Raw genomic sequence first — 18,456 nt, forward strand, 5'->3', positions numbered from 1 at the left:
TCTACTAGGCTTTGAATTTCATGGTAATGTTTTGTTTTTGAGTGCATACAAGCATGATTCCGCCTTTAATTGTTAATTGCATGCTATATGATGTTGCTCAAATGAACATGTTTTCACAAAATAATTCCTTCAGCCACCATTCTCTCCTTCCTGATCGTCGCCGTGGTAACCAGTCTCTACCAAAATGTGTGGATGTTGGCCAACGATGTCGCCTGCAAGCCCAAACCTCAAGCCTTCTTCTATAATAGCTTGATTGTGAACATATCGTCATCTGGGTCTTCTCCATTTCCCCTGAAACCTCTAATCCCAACTTCTAGTCCAATTTGGCTCCCATTCAAATGTTTAATTTAACTCATTTCTTTTGTTTTTAGGTGGTCACCAATTGCAGCAAGATTACCAGGACGCAACGATAATGAAATACAAAATGTATAGCACACCCACTTGAAAAAAAGACTCAAAGACCATACTACAATAACATCACCAACAAGTAGTAGTAATTGTACTTTCAATGTCACAAGCCAGTCTGTTGATCAACCAAATGGGTCAAATTGATATAAAATCAAGAGGTGTTGGGATTTGAGTGGGGTAGGGTTGTCTGACTTTCGCCCCTAGATGCTTTTGGGGATTAGGATTTTTGCAATGGGTGGAGGTGAAAAGGATGGAGGAGGGAGAAGGGAGGGAAGGTGAAGAGGGTGGGAGTGGCAGAGGAGAGAAGAGAGGGTACGGGTTGCAGAGGGAAGAAGGAAGAGAGGGGATTAGGGAGGTAGAAGACGGGTGGGTTTTTCTTTTGTGTTTTTATATATTTTAAAATATTTTCAATATTGAACTGGGCCCATATGGACACGTGGCACACAATTATTGTCCACGTGGGAGCCATGTCATCAGTTAACAAAAGTTCTAACGAAAAACTTAGCGAATGTCTGAAACAATCCCAAAATTAAGACTTCATGTATGACTCTGGGATGAAAAAAACTTCATGTACCAAATGTTGAAAACCATGAAACTTCAGGGTAGTAAACTGAGATTAACCCTATTCTTTTTATTTTTGGCAGAGATGATCTTTGAGGGATAACCTATGAGATGTATAGTCGGATTTTAGATATATAACTCGTAGACCCATATAGATGATGTTCTCATTACCGGTATTAATTAAAAAATCTGTATTTCGGGTTCTTTTCTTTCAATTCAAAGGCCTAAGGTTTTGTGTTCTTTTAATTTTTGGTAGGCATGATCTTTAAGGAAGACCTATGAGATGTATGTTCGGATTTTTGAAACATAACTCGTAGACCCATAAAGTGGGATGATGTTCTCATTACCCTTATTAATTGGAAACTAGATATTTCGGGCTCTTTTCTTTCAATTCACATGTCTAAAACTATAATATTCTTTTTATTTTTGGCAGATATGATCTTTAAGAGATGACCTATGAGATGTACTTTCAGATTTTTGAAACATAACTGGTAGACCCATAAAGTGGGATGATGTTCTCATTACTCGTATTAATTTGAAAATCTATTTATCAGGCTCTTTTCTTTCAAATCAAGGGTCTAAAAGTTTCGTATTCTTTTTATTTCAGGTAGAGAAGATCTTTAAGAGATGACCTATGAGATGTACAGTCGGATTTTTGAAACATAACTTGTAGACCCAAAATGTGCGACGATGTTCTCATTACTCATATTAATTTAAAAATCTTTATTTCCGACTCTTTTATTTCAATTCAAGGGTCTAAACGCTTCACACTATTTTTATTTTTTTGGCAAACACGATCTTTACGGGATGATCTATGAGGTGCACGGTCCTATTTTTGAAACATAAATTGTAGATCCATATAGTGGGACGATACTCTCATTACCCGTAATAATCCAAAAATCTGTATTTGGGGCTCTTTTGTTTCAATTCAAGGGTCTAAAAGTTTCATATTCTTTTTATTTTTAGCAGAGGCCATCTTTACAGGATGACGTATGAGATGAACAGTTGGGTTTTTGAAACATAATTCATAGACCCACAAATTATGATGATGTTCTAATTACCCGTATTAATTCGAAAATCTGTACTTCGGGATCTTTTTTTTCTTCTTTTTCAATTCAAGGGTATAAAAGTTTTGTGTTCTTTTTATTTTTGGCAGAGATGATCTTTAAGGGATATCCTATGCATTGTATAGTTGGATTTTAGAAAGATAACTTGTAGACCCATATAGTGGGATGACATTCTCATTAGCTTGTATTAATTCAAAAATCTATATATCGGGCTCTTTTCTTTCATTTCAAGGGTCTAAAGGTTTTGTATTCCTTTCATTTTTGGTAGAGATGATCTTTAAGGGATGACCTATGAGATGTATGTTTGGATTTTTGAAACATAACTCATAGACCCATAAAGTTGGATGATGTTCTCATTACCCATATTAATTCGAAAATAGCTATCTTGGGCTCTCTTCGTTCAATTCAAGGGTCTAAAAGTTTCATGTTCTTTTTATTTTGGGCATAGAAGATCTTTGAGGGATGACCTATGAGATGTACAGTAGGATTTTTGAAACATAACTTGTAGACACATAAAGTAGGATGATGTTCTCATTGCACATATTAATTCGAAAATCTGTATTTCAGGATCTTTTCTTTCTATTCAAGAGACTAAAAGTTTCGTATTCTTTTTAGTTTAGGAAGAGAAGAACTTTAAGGGATGACCTATGATATGTACAGTTGGATTTTCGAAACCTAACTCATAGAGCCATAAATTGGGATAATGTTCTCATTAATCGTACTAATTCAAAAATCTGTATTTCGAGCTCTTTTCTTTCAATTCAAGGGTCTAAAAGTTTCGTATTCTTTTTATTTTTGGAAGCGATGATGTTTAAGGGATGATCTATGAGTTGTACAGTTGGATTTTTGAAACATAACTCGTAGACCCATAAAGTGGGATGATATTCTCAATACCCGTATTAATTAAAAAATTTGTTTTTGGGGCTCTTTTCTTTCAATTCAGGGGTCTAAAGTTTCATATCCTTTTTATTTTGGGCAATGATGATCTTTAAAGGGTGACCTATGAGATGTACAGTTAGGTTTATGAAACAAAACTCGTAGACCCATAAAGTGGGATGATGTTCTCATCACCCTATTAATTAGAAAATATGTATTTCGGGATCTTTTCTTTCAAATAAAGGGTCTAAAAGTTTCATATTCTTTTTATTTTTGGCAGAGATGATCTTTATGGAATGACATATAAGACCTATAGTCGGATTTTTGAAATAATACTCGTAGACCCATAAAGTGGGATGATGTTCTCATTACCCGTATTAATTTGAAAATCTATATTTCGGGCACTTTTTCTTTCAATTCAAGGGTCTACAAGTTTCGTATTCTTTTTCTTTTTGGTAGAGATGATCTTTATGAGAAGACCTTTGAGATAGATAGTCAAATTTTTGAAACATAACTCATAAACCCATATAGTGGGATGATGCTCTCATTACTCATATTAATTCAAAAATATATATTTCGAGCTTTTTTCTTTCAATTCAAGGGTCTCGAACTTTCGAATTCTTTTTATTTTTGGCAAAGATGATCTTTGTGCTATGACCTATGAGATGTACAGTTGGATTTTTTAAACATAACTCGTAGACCCATAAAATGAGATGATGTTCTCATTACCCGTATTAATTAAAGAGTCTGTATTTCGGGCTCTTTTCTCTCAATTCAAGGGTCTAAAACCTTCTTACTCCTTTGATTTTTGGCAGAAATAATCTTTAAGGGATGACCTATGAGATGCACAATCAGATTTTTGAAACATAACTCACAGACCCATAAAGTGGGATGATGTTCTCGTTACACATATTAATTCGAAAATCTGTATTTGGGCTCTTTTCTTTCAATTCAAGGGTCTAAAAGTTTCGTATTCTTTTTATTTTTGGTAGAGCTGATCTTTAAGGGATACCTATAAGGTGTACAGTCGGATTTTTGAAACATAACTCATTGACCCATATAGTTGGATGATGTTCTCATTACCCATATTAATTCAAAAATCTATATTTCAGGCTCCTTCCTTTCAATTCTAGGGTATAAAAGTTTCGTATTCTTATTATTTTGGGCAGAGGGGTGACATATAGTTGGATTTTTGAAACATAACTCGTAGACCCATAAAGTGGGATGATGTTGACACACCCCAACCTAATATCGAGGCATGCTGGCCGTTACGTGAGGGTGACGTAGTCATGTGCACAATGCGGAAGCAATAATGATATAAGAAATTCGAATAAATAAAAACCAACGGACTAAAACACTAGATGAGATAAGGTGAAAGTGCGATAATAGAAGTGACTATACATAACCAGAACGCATGTAGCCTAAGTGCAGTCCAGCAGGACGAATACTCATTATACAATACTAAAAATGGTCCTACTTTAGCGATAATCTGTCAGAGCTGCCGTGAAATCCTCTTGAGCCACCAACAAGCACTCTTACCTAAAACCTGGAGGGGCACAAAACAGAAAGTATGAGTGGGCAAAAACAAAGCTTTTCTAAACCATTTCACTATCAAAAGTAGTAACCCTTTGTCGTAAAACCTGTATAATTATCTGAAAATAGTAGATATGATTATATTTCAAAGCATATTCAAAATAGCAATCCACCGAATATAGCATGTCAAATCTCATAATGAAATAAGTAAGCAAGGTGCAATAAATCAATATGAAATAGTAAACTAGCTGAAGTCACCTAAAGTGACCTGTACGGTTGGGTCCACAACTCATCAATCAAATTCTGCACACGAGTCGGAACCACCTAATGTGGTCTATACGATAGGCTAGGTGTAAATAAATATGCTCAAGTGCTACAGTCACGTGAAGATTGTGCGAAGTATCGCAAGTCACCTACGAGTCGAAACCACCTAAAGTGGTATGTACGATAGGCTGGCACCTGCCTTGGATCCAAGGTGAACGTGTGGTGCGGGAGGTGAACGATCACGTGAAGGCTAGGCCCTATCCTCGAGCGAAGCACTAACATCGGGATGCAGGATAAATAGCTCAAAATGCATCTCAGCACTAATATATTCACTACCATCAATATACTCACCTTTGCTTACCTGAACGTCCACATCGTCAAGCAACAATATATATATATAACCATAATAATGCACAATTAAACATAAAGAGCATTTGACATGGCATTTGAAAGTATCAAACCATTTAATTAAGTTTTATTGGGAAAATACGAAGTATGTATATATATACTGAAAACCAAAAGCACACTCACTGATATGTGGAAGGGTCGTAACCCCCGAACCTTGCTTGACTGCGCTCGTCCTCACGATAGGTCTCACCTATATATGAAACAACTATTTAAACGTTATTTTTAAGCACATAAACAAAACTAGGTAATAACTTCTCATACATTGCTCAATTGGGGTATATGAATATACCACCGTGATCTACTCAACCTCAGGAACATCCCCATATTTTTAGAAAACTTTTCCGACAACCCATGTGCCGGCCAAGGCATGGCCAGAAACACGGCCCACGCGCAAGCACGTGCCTGGCACATTGACGAATTCCCTACCCGCGTTAGGGAATATTCCGTTAAAATATAGAATATGCCGTTAAATATACCTGAAGCCGTTAGAATATTCTGTCAACTTTGACGAAATATTCTCCACCTTCTTCCTTGGTTGCGATTGCCGGTTTCTAGAAAATCTTCTAATCGTGATATCTTCTTCAATTCTTAACCAAAATTCACGAATTTTATACTAAAATGAAGCTTAGGACAAAAGGAACACATCCTTACCACTTATAAGTCTGAAATCCACCGGAATCTCACCGGAATAAGTCACAATAATTCGGTCACCCTGCAACTCATAAAACCAGAGCATTTCTACGTCAAAACTCTTCCAAAATTAATCCAAGGTGCTAGAAAAGCAAGAATAGAACCTTTCTAAGTCTCAAAACTACCTGAAACCTCCGCGAACATGTCGAGTGAACAGTGCACCAAAACGGGGTTTTTTGGTTCTTACATTTGACAAGTTCTCATGTCGAACTAAGGGCATGGATGAGCTCCTGGACTCACAGAGAACACAAGAACAACCTTCTCAACGTCGATTCGTGCACATCAAGGTAAATTTGAGAGTTCTCCATACAGTTGTATGGACAATTGAAGAAATCCGAGAGGGAAGAGAGAGAGAGAGTCAACGGTTTGGTATGGGTGTGTGTGTGTGGTTCATTTTGCAGCCAATCAAACAAAACCTTAAGTCTTTTAGTTCTAATTGGGTCCAATTAATTAGGAATAGAACTAATTGGTCCAAAACCTTAGCCTATACACATACACACAACTTAACGATTAAAGGGCATAATAGAAATTTCCATGCTCTCAAGGATAAAATAATATACACAATCGAGATGGGCTGTCACAGATGTTCTCATTACCCGTATTATTTCGAAACTCTATATTTTGCGCTCTTTTATTTTAATTCAAGGGTCTAAAAGTTTCATATTGTTTTGTTATTTATGGCACTGATGGTCTTTGAGGGATGACCTATGAGATGTACACTCAGATTTTGGAAAAAATAACTCTTAGACCCATAAAGTGGGATGATGTTCTCATTACCCGTATTAATTCGAAAATCTGTATTTTGGGCTCAACTTTCGTATTATTTTTATTTTTGTTAGAGATGACCTTTGAGGGATAACCTACGAGATATACAGTCAGATTTTTGAAACATAACTAGTAGACCCATAACGTGGGATGATGTTACCTTTTAATTTTGTTTGTACCATACTTGACCAATCCCGAAACTACCGAGCACCGGCCAACGCTATACTGTCAAGGAAGAGTTCCCCTCCGACCAGGAGGCCAATCACTACTCGACACGTGTCAAGATTAGAAGCCAATCAGAGCGCAGCACGTGTCGACATCAAGAACCAATCACAACATGACACATGTCAATGTGACAAAGCTACAAGTTTTTCTATAAATAGGGGTCATTCCCCCACAATATTGCCTAATGCCATTTGTGTTAAATCATTCACAAGAACTCACTAAATTGAGAGCTTGATCCCTTGTACTTGTGTAAGCCCTTCACTACTAATAAGAACTCCTCTACTCCGTGGACGTAACCAATCTGGGTGAACCACGTACATCCTGTGTTTGCTTCTCTGTCTCTATTCATTTACGTACTTATCCTCACTAGTGACCGAAGCAACCAAGCGAAGGTCACAAAACCTGACACTTTCTGTTGTACCAAAGTCTTCGCTGATTTTGTGCATCAACATTTGGCGCCGTCTGTGGGAAACGACACTTATTCCTACTCTCTTCAGCTGTGTCAAGCTGGTTTCTATCATTCGTACACTTTCTTTTGACCAGGCATCCCTCTCCAACATGGGAAGCGAAGGAAGCCACAGCACACAGAATGACACCCCCCTTGCACATAGTGCGAAACAACGAAAGAAGGAAGGAAAACGAGTTCTTCTTCAAGCTAAAGTCGATGAGTTGGAAGCTCAGAACAACAAGATAGCAATAAGGAATGAGGTCCTCCAGGAGCAATATGAGAAGCTCTTCGAGACACTCCACGAAGCTAGGCAAGCTCAGACACGCGAGCTTGTTGCCCCCGTGGAAGTCAACCATCAACTGGGTGCCCTCCAACATGGAGGGTCACATGCATTCGACATAGATATCCCTGATAGGGAACAGATTACCCCTCGACTTGATAATCAACATGAGGCTTCTCTTAACCCAGTTGCTTCGACCCGAACCATGAGAAGTGGAGGGAGACACCTCTTTACTGAAGGGGCAGAAGGATCGAAAGCCGTCTTTCGCGATTGTCGGGATTTCCTGAAGCAACGTCGAGAGAATTCCATCCATATAAGCTCAAAGATTAATGACCCAAGGATTTCTGAGAGACTCGGTCCCCTGCCACGGCCCAAGCCAGCCACCAATTTGGGGAAGGGGCAACAAGTCCCAGAGAGACATGAGGGTACAGGGGACTCAGAGGTGTTCCGACAGACATACCCTGGAAGCCAGTACAGCGAGTCCAGGGAAAAATCACATGCCCTTGATCAAACCTTCCTAATTCCAAGAGGAGATGGAGATTTACGAAAGAAAGCTCCAGTGACACATAACTCCGCTCAGGACCCCCTTGTCCTACAACTTCTTGAGGAAGTAAACAAGTTGAAGGCTGAACGTCAGGCTGAAATACCTGACTGGAACCAACCCAGGCCTGGCCCTCTTACAAGGAGGATCCTCAACACCCCCCTTCAAGCAAAGACAAAGCAAAAGCTTGGCTTGCAACTTTATACTGGAAAAGAGGACCCGATTGAGCACCTTAACCTCTTTGAGTCCACCATGGCATACCGGATGCACACCGACGAAGAGCGATGTCTTCTCTTCCCCTCCACCCTCTCTGGTGGAGCTCTAAATTGGTATTGTCGTCTTACACCTGAGACGGTAGACTCATTTGAGGAATTGAGGAAACTATTTGTTTCCCAACACATTTTCCAAACCGATCGCTTGCACTCTGCAGATGACTTGTACACTATCCGCCAGAAGCCAGACGAGTCATTACGTATGTATGCTGGCCGCTTCAGCCATGAATACTCCCGGTGTGCCGAGGCAGATGACAAGACTGCCCTCAAAGCCTTCACGGCAGGCCTACGTGATTGTTTCTTTAAATACATGATCAATGCCAATACTTGGAAGACTTACTCTGAGGTGATGGCGCAGGCTTATAACCATGCCTCCGCCGAGGCAAAGACATATCAGGGGAAACCCCCTACAACCATCCTTTATCAACAAGTGGGAGGTGGAAGCCAGACTCACCTAAATGAGAAGACCTCGACTTCCCAAACAGCAGTGGCACCTCCCCATGCCTTGCATAATGCTTCACCGAATCAACAGACATATCAATTTCAAGGCAAGAGGAAGGATTTCCATCCTCACCACTCTCCTTTCAGTAAAAAGAGTAAGGGACACTATCCCGATAACCAAGGGTATCGCCACAATAACGCTCGCCCCCAGGCAGTCAATGCAGTGGGTCAAACCCGCGTCAAGATACCCCCTACCCCAAGGTATGAGACATACACGCCCTTGAATGCCACATGCGCGGCCATTTACCCCAGCATAGCTCACCTGATACCAAAACCAAAGCCGAGGCACCCAGATTACACGCCCCCGAATAACGCGGGCACGTTTTGTTGCTACCATGAGCATAACGGCCATGATAGCGAGAAATGTATCATCCTCCGTGATCGTATTGAAGCTTTGGCACGAGAAGGAAAAATTGATCAATTCCTTCTTCACCCTCAAAGGGATAACCGTAACCAACGCCAGGTGAATGTCATATATTCCATAAGCGGCGGCACACCCATATCTGAATCTTCCAATAGGGCCATGAAAAACAGTGAACGAAGTCTGAGGCCTGGTCACCAAGTGTTTCACGTGGAAGACATCAGGGGAGGGAAGTATCAAAAACCTAACTGGGATCCGATATGTTTCTACCCTGAGGAAGAAAGAGGCATCATCTACCCTCATAACGACCCATTGATCGTGGAGGCTCACATAGCCAACTTTGATGTTCGACGAATCCTCGTAGACACAGGGGCTTCGGTCAATATCATGTTTGCCGAAGCTTTCAGGGCGCTCAGTGTAGCTGAACACTTGCTCGATCGCTCGATTTCTCCTCTGATAAGCTTCTCCGGTGATATCGTGCAACCCTTAGGGAGCATACATTTACCCTTTACTATTGGTACAGGCCCTTACACGGCTACCATTACCACTAACTTCCTAGTGGTTGACTGCCCAACTGCATACAATGTCATCTTTGGGCGCACAGGCATCAATGATCTCAAGGCTATGGTATCCACGCATATGCTGTTGATGAAATTTCCAACCCCCCATGGCAACGGCTACATCAGAGGAGATCAGCTTAGTGCACGATCATGTTACAACACTTCAGTTAAGCAAGAACACTTGCCCGGACCCAAGGAAACCCTGTCTGTACATGACCAAGTCACAAAGACCAGCCTAGATGAAGCGAACTTGGATCTTCCTGATAGCAACAATCAACCCGATGATCCTCGAGATGACTCTTTCACCCAGCAAGCCCAACCTGCTGAAGAGTTGGAGAAGGTACCTATCTCAAGAGATTATCCAGATCGCATGGTGAAGATTGGCACCACATTGTCACCACCCCTTCGGTTAGCATTGATATCTTTTTTGAAAGAGAACACTGAAGTCTTCGCCTGGTCATACGAGGACATGCCAGGCATCTCTCCCGATGTCATCTGTCATCGTTTGAGTATTGACCCCAAGATCAAGCCGGTGAGACAGAAGCGAAGATCTTATGACGCTGAACGATACGAGGCAATGAAAGCAGAAGTTGAAAAACTCAAAGGCATAGGCTTTGTCCGCGAAGTCAATTACCCGACATGGGTAGCAAATGTGGTCCTTGTTAAGAAAAATCCGACCAAAGAAAGTCTTTTGCTTCAAAAGGTCTTGTGGAGAATGTGTGTTGACTACACCGACCTAAACAAAGGGTGTCCGAAAGATAGCTTCCCTCTTCCTCTTATTGACAGACTTATAGACTCTACGGCCGGGTGTGAACTCCTGAGCTTCATGGATGCTTACTCAGGATACAACCAAATCCTCATGAACCCTTCGGATCAAGAACACACAGCCTTCACTACCGACAGAGGACTATACTGCTATAAAGTCATGCCTTTCGGCCTAAAGAATGCAGGAGCGACTTATCAGAGACTAGTCAACTCAATGTTCGCCGAGCAGATTGGGAAGAGCATGGAAGTTTACGTTGATGATATGTTAGTCAAGAGCAAACATGCTGACCAACACATCACCAACCTATCTGAAACTTTCACTATTTTGAAGAGGTATCGAATGAGGTTAAACCCCAACAAATGTGCCTTCGGCGTAGGCTCTGGCAAATTCTTAGGTTTCATGATTAGCCAACGAGGCATTGAAGCTAATCCCGAGAAGATCAAAGCAATCCTCGACATGAAGGAACCGGTAACTTCAAAGGACATCCAGAGCCTTACTGGCAAGGTGGCAGCCTTAACCAGGTTCATTTCTAAGGCCACAGACAAATGTGCTCCCTTTTTTAAAGCACTTAAGGGAAGTAGGAAGTACATTACATGGACTGATGAATGTGCCGAGGCATTCAAAAACCTCAAGGAGTACATGAGTAAAGCCCCTCTACTCTCCAAGCCCGAGGTAGGAGACATTCTCATTATCTACCTATCGGTATCAGCTTCAGCCGTAAGTTCCGTTCTCATTCGAAAGGATGGGAATATTGAGCGACCTGTCTACTACGCTAGCAAAGCCCTACAAGATGCGGAGACACGATACTCCAACATTGAGAAATTAGCTCTAGCATTGGTCATGTCTGCTCGGAAACTTCGCCCTTATTTCCAAGCACACGCCATCATCGTGCTTACCAATCACCCTCTTCGACAGATACTCCAGAGTCCTGACACGTCTGGGCGAATGATCAAATGGGCGATAGCATTGGGTGAGTTTGACATCTCCTACCAACCAAAACCAGCCGAAAAAGGTCAAGCAGTAGCAGATTTCATTGCCGACTTCACATATCCGGTTAACATTGCTTCTACACCTGAAGCAGTGGCTTCATTACCCCCGGAAGCTCAGAAGGTAGAATCAACGACCTCAGCTTGGAGTCTGTATGTTGATGGCTCATCCAACCAACAGGGCTGTGGAGCGGGACTAGTCTTGACTACGCCCGACAAAGTAGCAATGGAGTATGCTCTTCGTTTCAAATTCAAGGCATCAAACAATGAGGCCGAGTATGAAGCCCTTCTGGCAGGATTACGTTTGGCCAAACACCTCGGGGTTAAACAAATTGATATTTTCAGTGACTCCCAATTAGTGGTCAACCAGGTTACCAACAACTTTGATGCTAAGGACAGCTCCATGGCAGCATATCTTGCGCAAACACAACTTTTGCTCAAACACTTCCACTACCAGATCACCCAAGTTCCTCGAGCGGCAAACAGTCATGCAGACGCCCTGGCTCGCCTCGCCTCAGCTGTGGAAGACAAGATTGGAAGAAAAATTCATGTCGAACTGTTGGCAACACCAAGCACCATGGCCGCAGAAGTATGCAACTTACAACAGGGGGATAGTTGGATCACCCCGATCTATAATTTCCTTGCTCATGGCACCCTCCCAAATGATAAAGTCCAGGCTAAGCAAATTCGATACAAGTCTACCCGCTACCTGATCATCAATGATCAACTCTATAAGCGAGGTTTTAGCCTGCCATACTTAAGGTGTCTTACGCCTGCCGAGGCGGAAATCGTCCTTCGGGAAATACATGAGGGAGTCTGTGGAGATCATGCTGGATCTCGGTCCCTAGCACACAAGACTTTTCGCCAAGGATATTACTGGCCAACACTCCACCAGGATGCCATCAAAGTATCCCGCTCATGTGACAAATGTCAACGATATGCAACTATTCCTCATTCCCCTCCAGAGCCTCTTACTCCTATGATCAGCCCTTGGCCCTTCGCCCAGTGGGGACTTGATTTGATCGGCCCAATGCCGGCAGGTAAGGGCAAAGTCTGTTACGCAGTCGTTGCAGTGGACTACTTCACAAAGTGGGCCGAAGTAGAACCCTTGGCAACCATTACTGAGGCAAAGATAGAAGACTTTGTGTGGAAGAACATCCTTTGTAGATTCGGCATTCCCAATGCGATAGTCACTGACAATGGGCGACAGTTTGACAACAAGAAGTTCAGGTTGTTCTGCTCTAAGTTCAACATCAACTTATGCTTTGCCTCTCCAGCTCATCCCAGTCTAATGGACAAGTTGAAGCCATCAACAAAATAATCAAGCGCACTTTGAAAACCAGCTTGGACAAAGCTAAAGGCTGTTGGCCAGAATTTGTACCCCAAGTTCTTTGGTCATATCGCACTTCATATCGGACTTCAACAGGAGAAACTCCATTCTCACTTGCCTTTGGCACAGAGGCGGTTGTCCCTGTTGAGCTCGAGCAAGCAACATTCCGAGTCCAGAACTACATTCAAAGTGAAAATGACAAACAACTCACCCTCAACTTGGATTTAGTCGAGGAACACAGAAACCAAGCTCACTTGAGGAATGTCGCCTACAAGCAGCGCATCTCCAACTATTATGACTCTAGGGTCAAGCTTCGTTCTTTCAAAATAGGAGACTGGGTCTTAAAGAAAAGATTACTCTGCGACAGAGTCCCGAGTGAAGGCACACTTAGTCCAAACTGGGATGGACCGTATGAAGTCATTGGCATCAGTCGCCCTGGCTCTTACACACTTAGAAGCTCCGATGGCAAGACCCTTGGCCATCCATGGAACGCTGATCACTTGAAGTACTACTACAAATAGACTCACGATGTACAAGTGTTGAGCTATAGCCGTTCGGCATCCTATGTAATGAAGGCCATTTGGCAATGAATTCAATAAAGAGGTAATTTAGCCAACTCAGCCCTCACTCTTTTACATTCCTAGCAAGGGAACACTCAAGTGTTGAAACCTCAAAGCAGATATATCCAACACGAAACAAAATCTAAGTATGTGTCGACAAGACTATACAAAGAAAGGAACAACCAAACAATGGCTTATATCCAAACAATAGATCTATTCATACATAGCCAAACATGCATTAATAATAGTGCAAACACTCATAAACACCTAAAATCCAAAACTCTCAAGCTTATAACATGGGCACATGTTATACACACATCAGACTACTACATCCAGAATACATGCAGATAGTAAAGACACTGCTATTCATTCTCATCTGAAGCCGAACCCCTGGCAGTATCATTCCGCGTCCTACCATCATCCTCTGCATCCCCAAGATCCTCTTCACCATGCTGAGTCTGTGCATCAGCACTACCTTCATTATCAGACTCATCTTCGCTGCTAGGATCAACAGCAAGGACAAATGTCTCGCCCTTTCGATGATGCTCATCTATATCTTCGTGGTATTTTCGAAGAATGCTCCCATCATCATAACGATCAAGGACGGCCATCCATTTCCTTTTTTCAAAGCGAGCTTCTTGAGCACAGTAGGGTTTAATAGCAAGATGAAAGGTCGAAGAACTTAAGTATTCTTGCACAGCAGCCTCCCTTTCAGTTGGAATGCTCTTCTCCAGTTCAGAAATCTCAACTAAGGCACCATCCAATTCTCCCCTAACCTTGGATACTTCCAAGGTAGCCACCTCCAACTGTTTTTTAGTTGCCTCAAACAATTTCTTAAGCCTTAGGTTCTCACCATTTCGCCTTTTCAAGCTCTCCATGGTTTCATCCTTCAGTTGGAGAGCCTGAGTCAAAAGTCCCTTATTCCTTCGGGCCTCGTCCACAAGCTGCTTATTCTCCTTCAGTTTTGCCTTGTACCGCTCAACCTCTTGCAGTCTGTCGTGATACTCGGCCATGACCTGCATGGCAAGACGATCATCACTACCTAAATAATGATAATAAAGAGGAAAAAGTAAGGAAATGACAAAGTAACACTCACATATGAAGACAGCTTCAACATCCGGTCGCAATCCGATTCATCCTTAGCTAAGGGCTCTCCGAGCTCATCGAAGGCGAATCGACGCCCTGCCAAGCAATTGTTGATATCCCCAAAATCCTTTGGCCGCGTGGCAACCCTCAAGTCCTTCCACGGGACACTGCCAGCTCTTTCCTTGCCTTTCCCCTCATGGCGGGAACCAGGATCACTTTCCTGGACAGTGTGCTCCATAGTAAGAGGATGAGGCAACAGTCGGCTCCCTTCTCCTGCAACTACGGCAGTAGCATTATCAACGGTCTCGACTCCAGTCTTCCTAAAGGCAGGCCCCTTAAGGACCCCATCTTGGGACTTAGGTCTAACGGATGGTTCCCCTCGGAACTTATGAATTTTCTTATGCGGTAGGATGTCTTCCGAAGGAACTAACACTGGTGCTTTCCTTTTATGGGTGCTAGTCCCTGTTTTCTTGCTTACCTTCTCCACTGCATAAGGAAAATCAAAATAAGAAATACAACTTTCCAAATAAAGTAAGGAATTGAGCTAAGTTTACATGAAGGATACAACTTACTCGATCGTCCCTGGCTCTCGGAAACTAAGGGTTGGAAACCGTACCGACGAAATAAGGGTCGTAGCTTGCTTAAGTGTCTATCCTCTTTGGGCACCCTCAACACCTTCTCTATGTCAGATAGCTCCTGCCCAAACAGTTGGATGGTGCCCCGCGTCACTACATGAAGCAAAGTGTTAGAAGCAAGAAAAGACCACAACAAATAGCAAATAGTACGAACGGTTGATACGTTACAACCTACAGTCTGGAAGTGAGTAAGCACACGTCGCTCAGGCGTGACACCCTTATCATACTCCCAATCATTATACAGAAAGCACCAACGGTTTTTCCATGTGTAGTATGCCTTTTTCTTACCATACACAATACGCTCTCTCTCACTCCGACATGCACACTCGGCATAACCAGTGCATGATTTTGCTGGGCGCATCTTGTAACAGTAACGCCACTGATGGAAGGAAGGCTCACACAACCCACACTCCATCCAAATGATATAAAATCCAATCAAAGTATCCCAGAAACCAGGATTGAGTTGCCCAGGTGCATATCCGATCAAAGATAACATCTTTTGCAACCACGGATGTAAAGGTAGTCTCACCCCTAAAGTCAGTAATATCTGGGTGTAGAACATAACATGACCCTGGGGAGGCTCAGAAGGCCATTCTTCATCATGTACCAAACGTATCCCTACACTACGAGGGATATTACATGACTGCCTTAGCGCCTCAACCTGCTTCTCATTATCTAACAAGTTATTCTTTAGATGGTCTGCTGTGAACTCAGAGCGAACTATGGGTATGGCATCAAAAACAACCCCCTCACCCAACGCCATGGAGGAAGAACTAGCAATAGCTAAAGTTTGACGGTTGGGAAGATCATCCAATGTTTCTCTAGTACCGGACTCTAACAAAGACCCTGAAGACTCCGACATTGCAGACTCAGACTTAGAGCTAAAGCTAGAAGAGCCCTCATCACTAGAACTTCCAGGCTCTGACATCTACAATAAGAAGAAACAAATTCTATCACTACATGCATGATCAAAACATAAGGAAGTTCCTATATTACCCACATGAAGATGGTGCAAAGCGATGCCGGAACCCTTCTCAATCAGAAAGCAATCCGTCTTCCACAGTCACTACAAAACAAGCAAATGAAGACCGTGTCAAGCGCCAAAAAAAAAAAAAAAAAAAAAAAAAAAAAAAAAACAGCTTCATCCAAAAAAGCTTCACCCGAAAAGCTTCACCTCCAAAGCTTCACCCACAAAGCTTCACCTCAAAAGCTTCACCCACAAAGCTTCACCCAAAAAAGCTTCACCCACAAAGCTTCACCCAAAAAAAGCTTCACCCGAAAAGCTTCACCCCCAAAGCTTCACTTAAAAAAGCTTCACCTCCAAAGCTTCACCCACAAAGCTTCACCTAAAAAGCTTCACCCACAAAGCTTCACCCAAAAAAGCTTCACCCGAAAAGCTTCACCTCCAAAGCTTCACCCACAAAGCTTCACCTCAAAAGCTTCACCCACAAAGCTTCACCCAAAAAAGCTTCACCCGAAAAGCTTCACCTCCAAAGCTTCACAAGGGCCCAAAGCTTCACTTAAAAAAGCTTCACCTACAAAGCTTCACCTAAAAAAGCTTCACCTAGAAAGCTTCATCTACATACTTTCACCATCAAAGCTTCACCATCAAAGCTTCACCTAGAAAGCTTCATCTACAAAGCTTCATCTACAAAGCTTCACCATCAAAGCTTCACCTAGAAAGCTTCAACACCAAAGCTTCACCTACAAAGCTTCAACACAAAACCTTGCTCCAAATAAACAAATTTTGTTCACACAACCTAAACATTTTTTGTTTTACACCCACAAGGGCCCAAAATCTTCCTTCTTATTTATTCACTTATATATGTTCCCAAACATATTATGATAGATCAAATAATAATTCAAAGTCCAAAATTTAGTTATGGACAAAAATACAAGCAATTCACCAGTACTGAAGTTGCTACAAAAACTGGAATCTTCCCCAGCCTAGAAATCCAACAAAGCTTCGCCTCCTTTTCTCTATCAAATTTTTGCAGCTGCTGCTTCTCTCCAATGGAGCTGAATTTTGGACACCCTCTAGTTCTTGAGCAGATGAACAACTTTCAAGAAGGAACCATTTCTGTTTGAGCCACGGAAATTAAAGTGTTGAAGCTCCAAGCATGACAGTCGGATTCTTGCAGATTTCGAAGCTGCTGTGATGTTTCGAAGATCTGGAAATATTTAACCATTAGTTCATTCTGAATTTTTGATATGTTATGAAAGAGACGATGAGGAACAACTTCAATGAAGAAAGCATGCTGATCTGAACAATAGAAAATAGAGTTTCAAAGCTCACAACAAATCTGACGGGTTGACAGAAAAATAATAACCAGTCATTCATCATACCTGGATTTCTGGAGTTATACTTCTCCGAGGGATCTCAAATTTGGATATGTTGAAGTTCACAAGCTGAGGAACAACTTCAATGAAGAAAGCATGCTGATCTGAGCAAGAGAAAATAGAGTTTCAAAGCTCACAACAAATCTGACGGGTTGACAGAAAAATAATAACCAGTCATTCATCATACCTGAATTTCTTGAGTTATACAGCTCCGAGGGATCTCAAATTTGGATATGTTGTAGTTCACAAGCTGAGGAACAACTTCAATGAAGAAAGCATGCTTATTTGAGCAAGAGAAAATAGAGTTTCAAAGCTCACAACAAATCTGACGGGTTGACAGACAAATGATAAACAGTCACTCATCATACCTGGATTTCTGGAGTTATACTGCTCCGAGGGACCTCAAATTTGGATATGTTGTAGTTCACAAGTTAAGGAACAACTTCGATGAAGAAAGTATGTTGATCTGAGCAAGAGAAAATGGAGTTTTTGAAGCTCACAACAAGTCTGACGCGTTGATATACAAATGACGAACAATCACTCATCATACCTGAATTTCTGGAGTTGTACTGCTCCGATGGATCTCCAATTCGGATATGTTGTAGTTCACGAGCTAAGGAACAACTTTCATGAAGATGGTTTTGCGATCTGAGCCACAGAAAATGGTGTTATATTGAAGAAAAGCTAAAGGAAGACTAAAGCAAAGCAAAAGAGAAGCTAAAGGAAGACAAAATCATGGCACATGATAATGAGTCATACCCTACCCCTCATTCAGCTCCATTCGAATACACCCATGTAAATGACACAAGAAAAAGGGAGGGAGTAAAAAAAAAAAAAAAAAAAAAAAAAAAAAAAAAAAGTTCCTAGGCCTCCACTTCTTTGGGCCTAACACATCTTCATAACAAAAAACAATATATGAAGAAAGAGCCCTGGGTTACCACTTCGAAAAGAAACAAGTGAAGTTTTCCTACTCATGACATTGACTACTAGCTA

The 18,456-nt window shown here is 41.8% G+C and overlaps 1 protein-coding gene across 10 annotated transcripts; it reads right to left on the bottom strand.

Annotated features, from left to right (window-relative positions):
• Positions 1-13,569: 13,569 nt before the first annotated feature.
• LOC139192133 (uncharacterized) lies at positions 13,570-18,230 on the bottom strand. 10 transcript variants are annotated; one of them, XM_070813541.1, is made up of 9 exons: positions 18,014-18,230; positions 17,832-17,929; positions 17,651-17,743; positions 17,470-17,567; positions 17,031-17,294; positions 16,124-16,189; positions 15,061-16,051; positions 14,499-14,974; positions 13,570-14,418 (listed from the first exon to the last, which is right to left on the bottom strand). In XM_070813541.1, exons 7-9 carry the CDS (start codon positions 16,049-16,051, stop codon positions 13,765-13,767), a joined length of 2,121 nt encoding a protein of 706 aa, XP_070669642.1. In that variant the 5' UTR covers positions 16,124-16,189; positions 17,031-17,294; positions 17,470-17,567; positions 17,651-17,743; positions 17,832-17,929; positions 18,014-18,230; the 3' UTR covers positions 13,570-13,764. The 10 variants fall into 10 exon arrangements, 2 of the variants coding, with proteins under 2 accessions (XP_070669642.1, XP_070669641.1); XR_011575972.1 differs by lacking the exons at positions 13,570-14,418; positions 14,499-14,974; positions 15,061-16,051; positions 16,124-16,189 and having other exon boundaries at positions 16,913-17,294; positions 17,651-17,713; XR_011575971.1 differs by lacking the exons at positions 13,570-14,418; positions 14,499-14,974; positions 15,061-16,051; positions 16,124-16,189 and having other exon boundaries at positions 16,913-17,294; positions 17,651-17,724.
• Between the last annotated feature and the right edge of the window lie 226 nt (positions 18,231-18,456).

Source organism: Malus domestica, chromosome 15 (genome assembly GCF_042453785.1).
Source record: "Malus domestica chromosome 15, GDT2T_hap1".
Taxonomy (NCBI): Eukaryota; Viridiplantae; Streptophyta; class Magnoliopsida; order Rosales; family Rosaceae; genus Malus; species Malus domestica.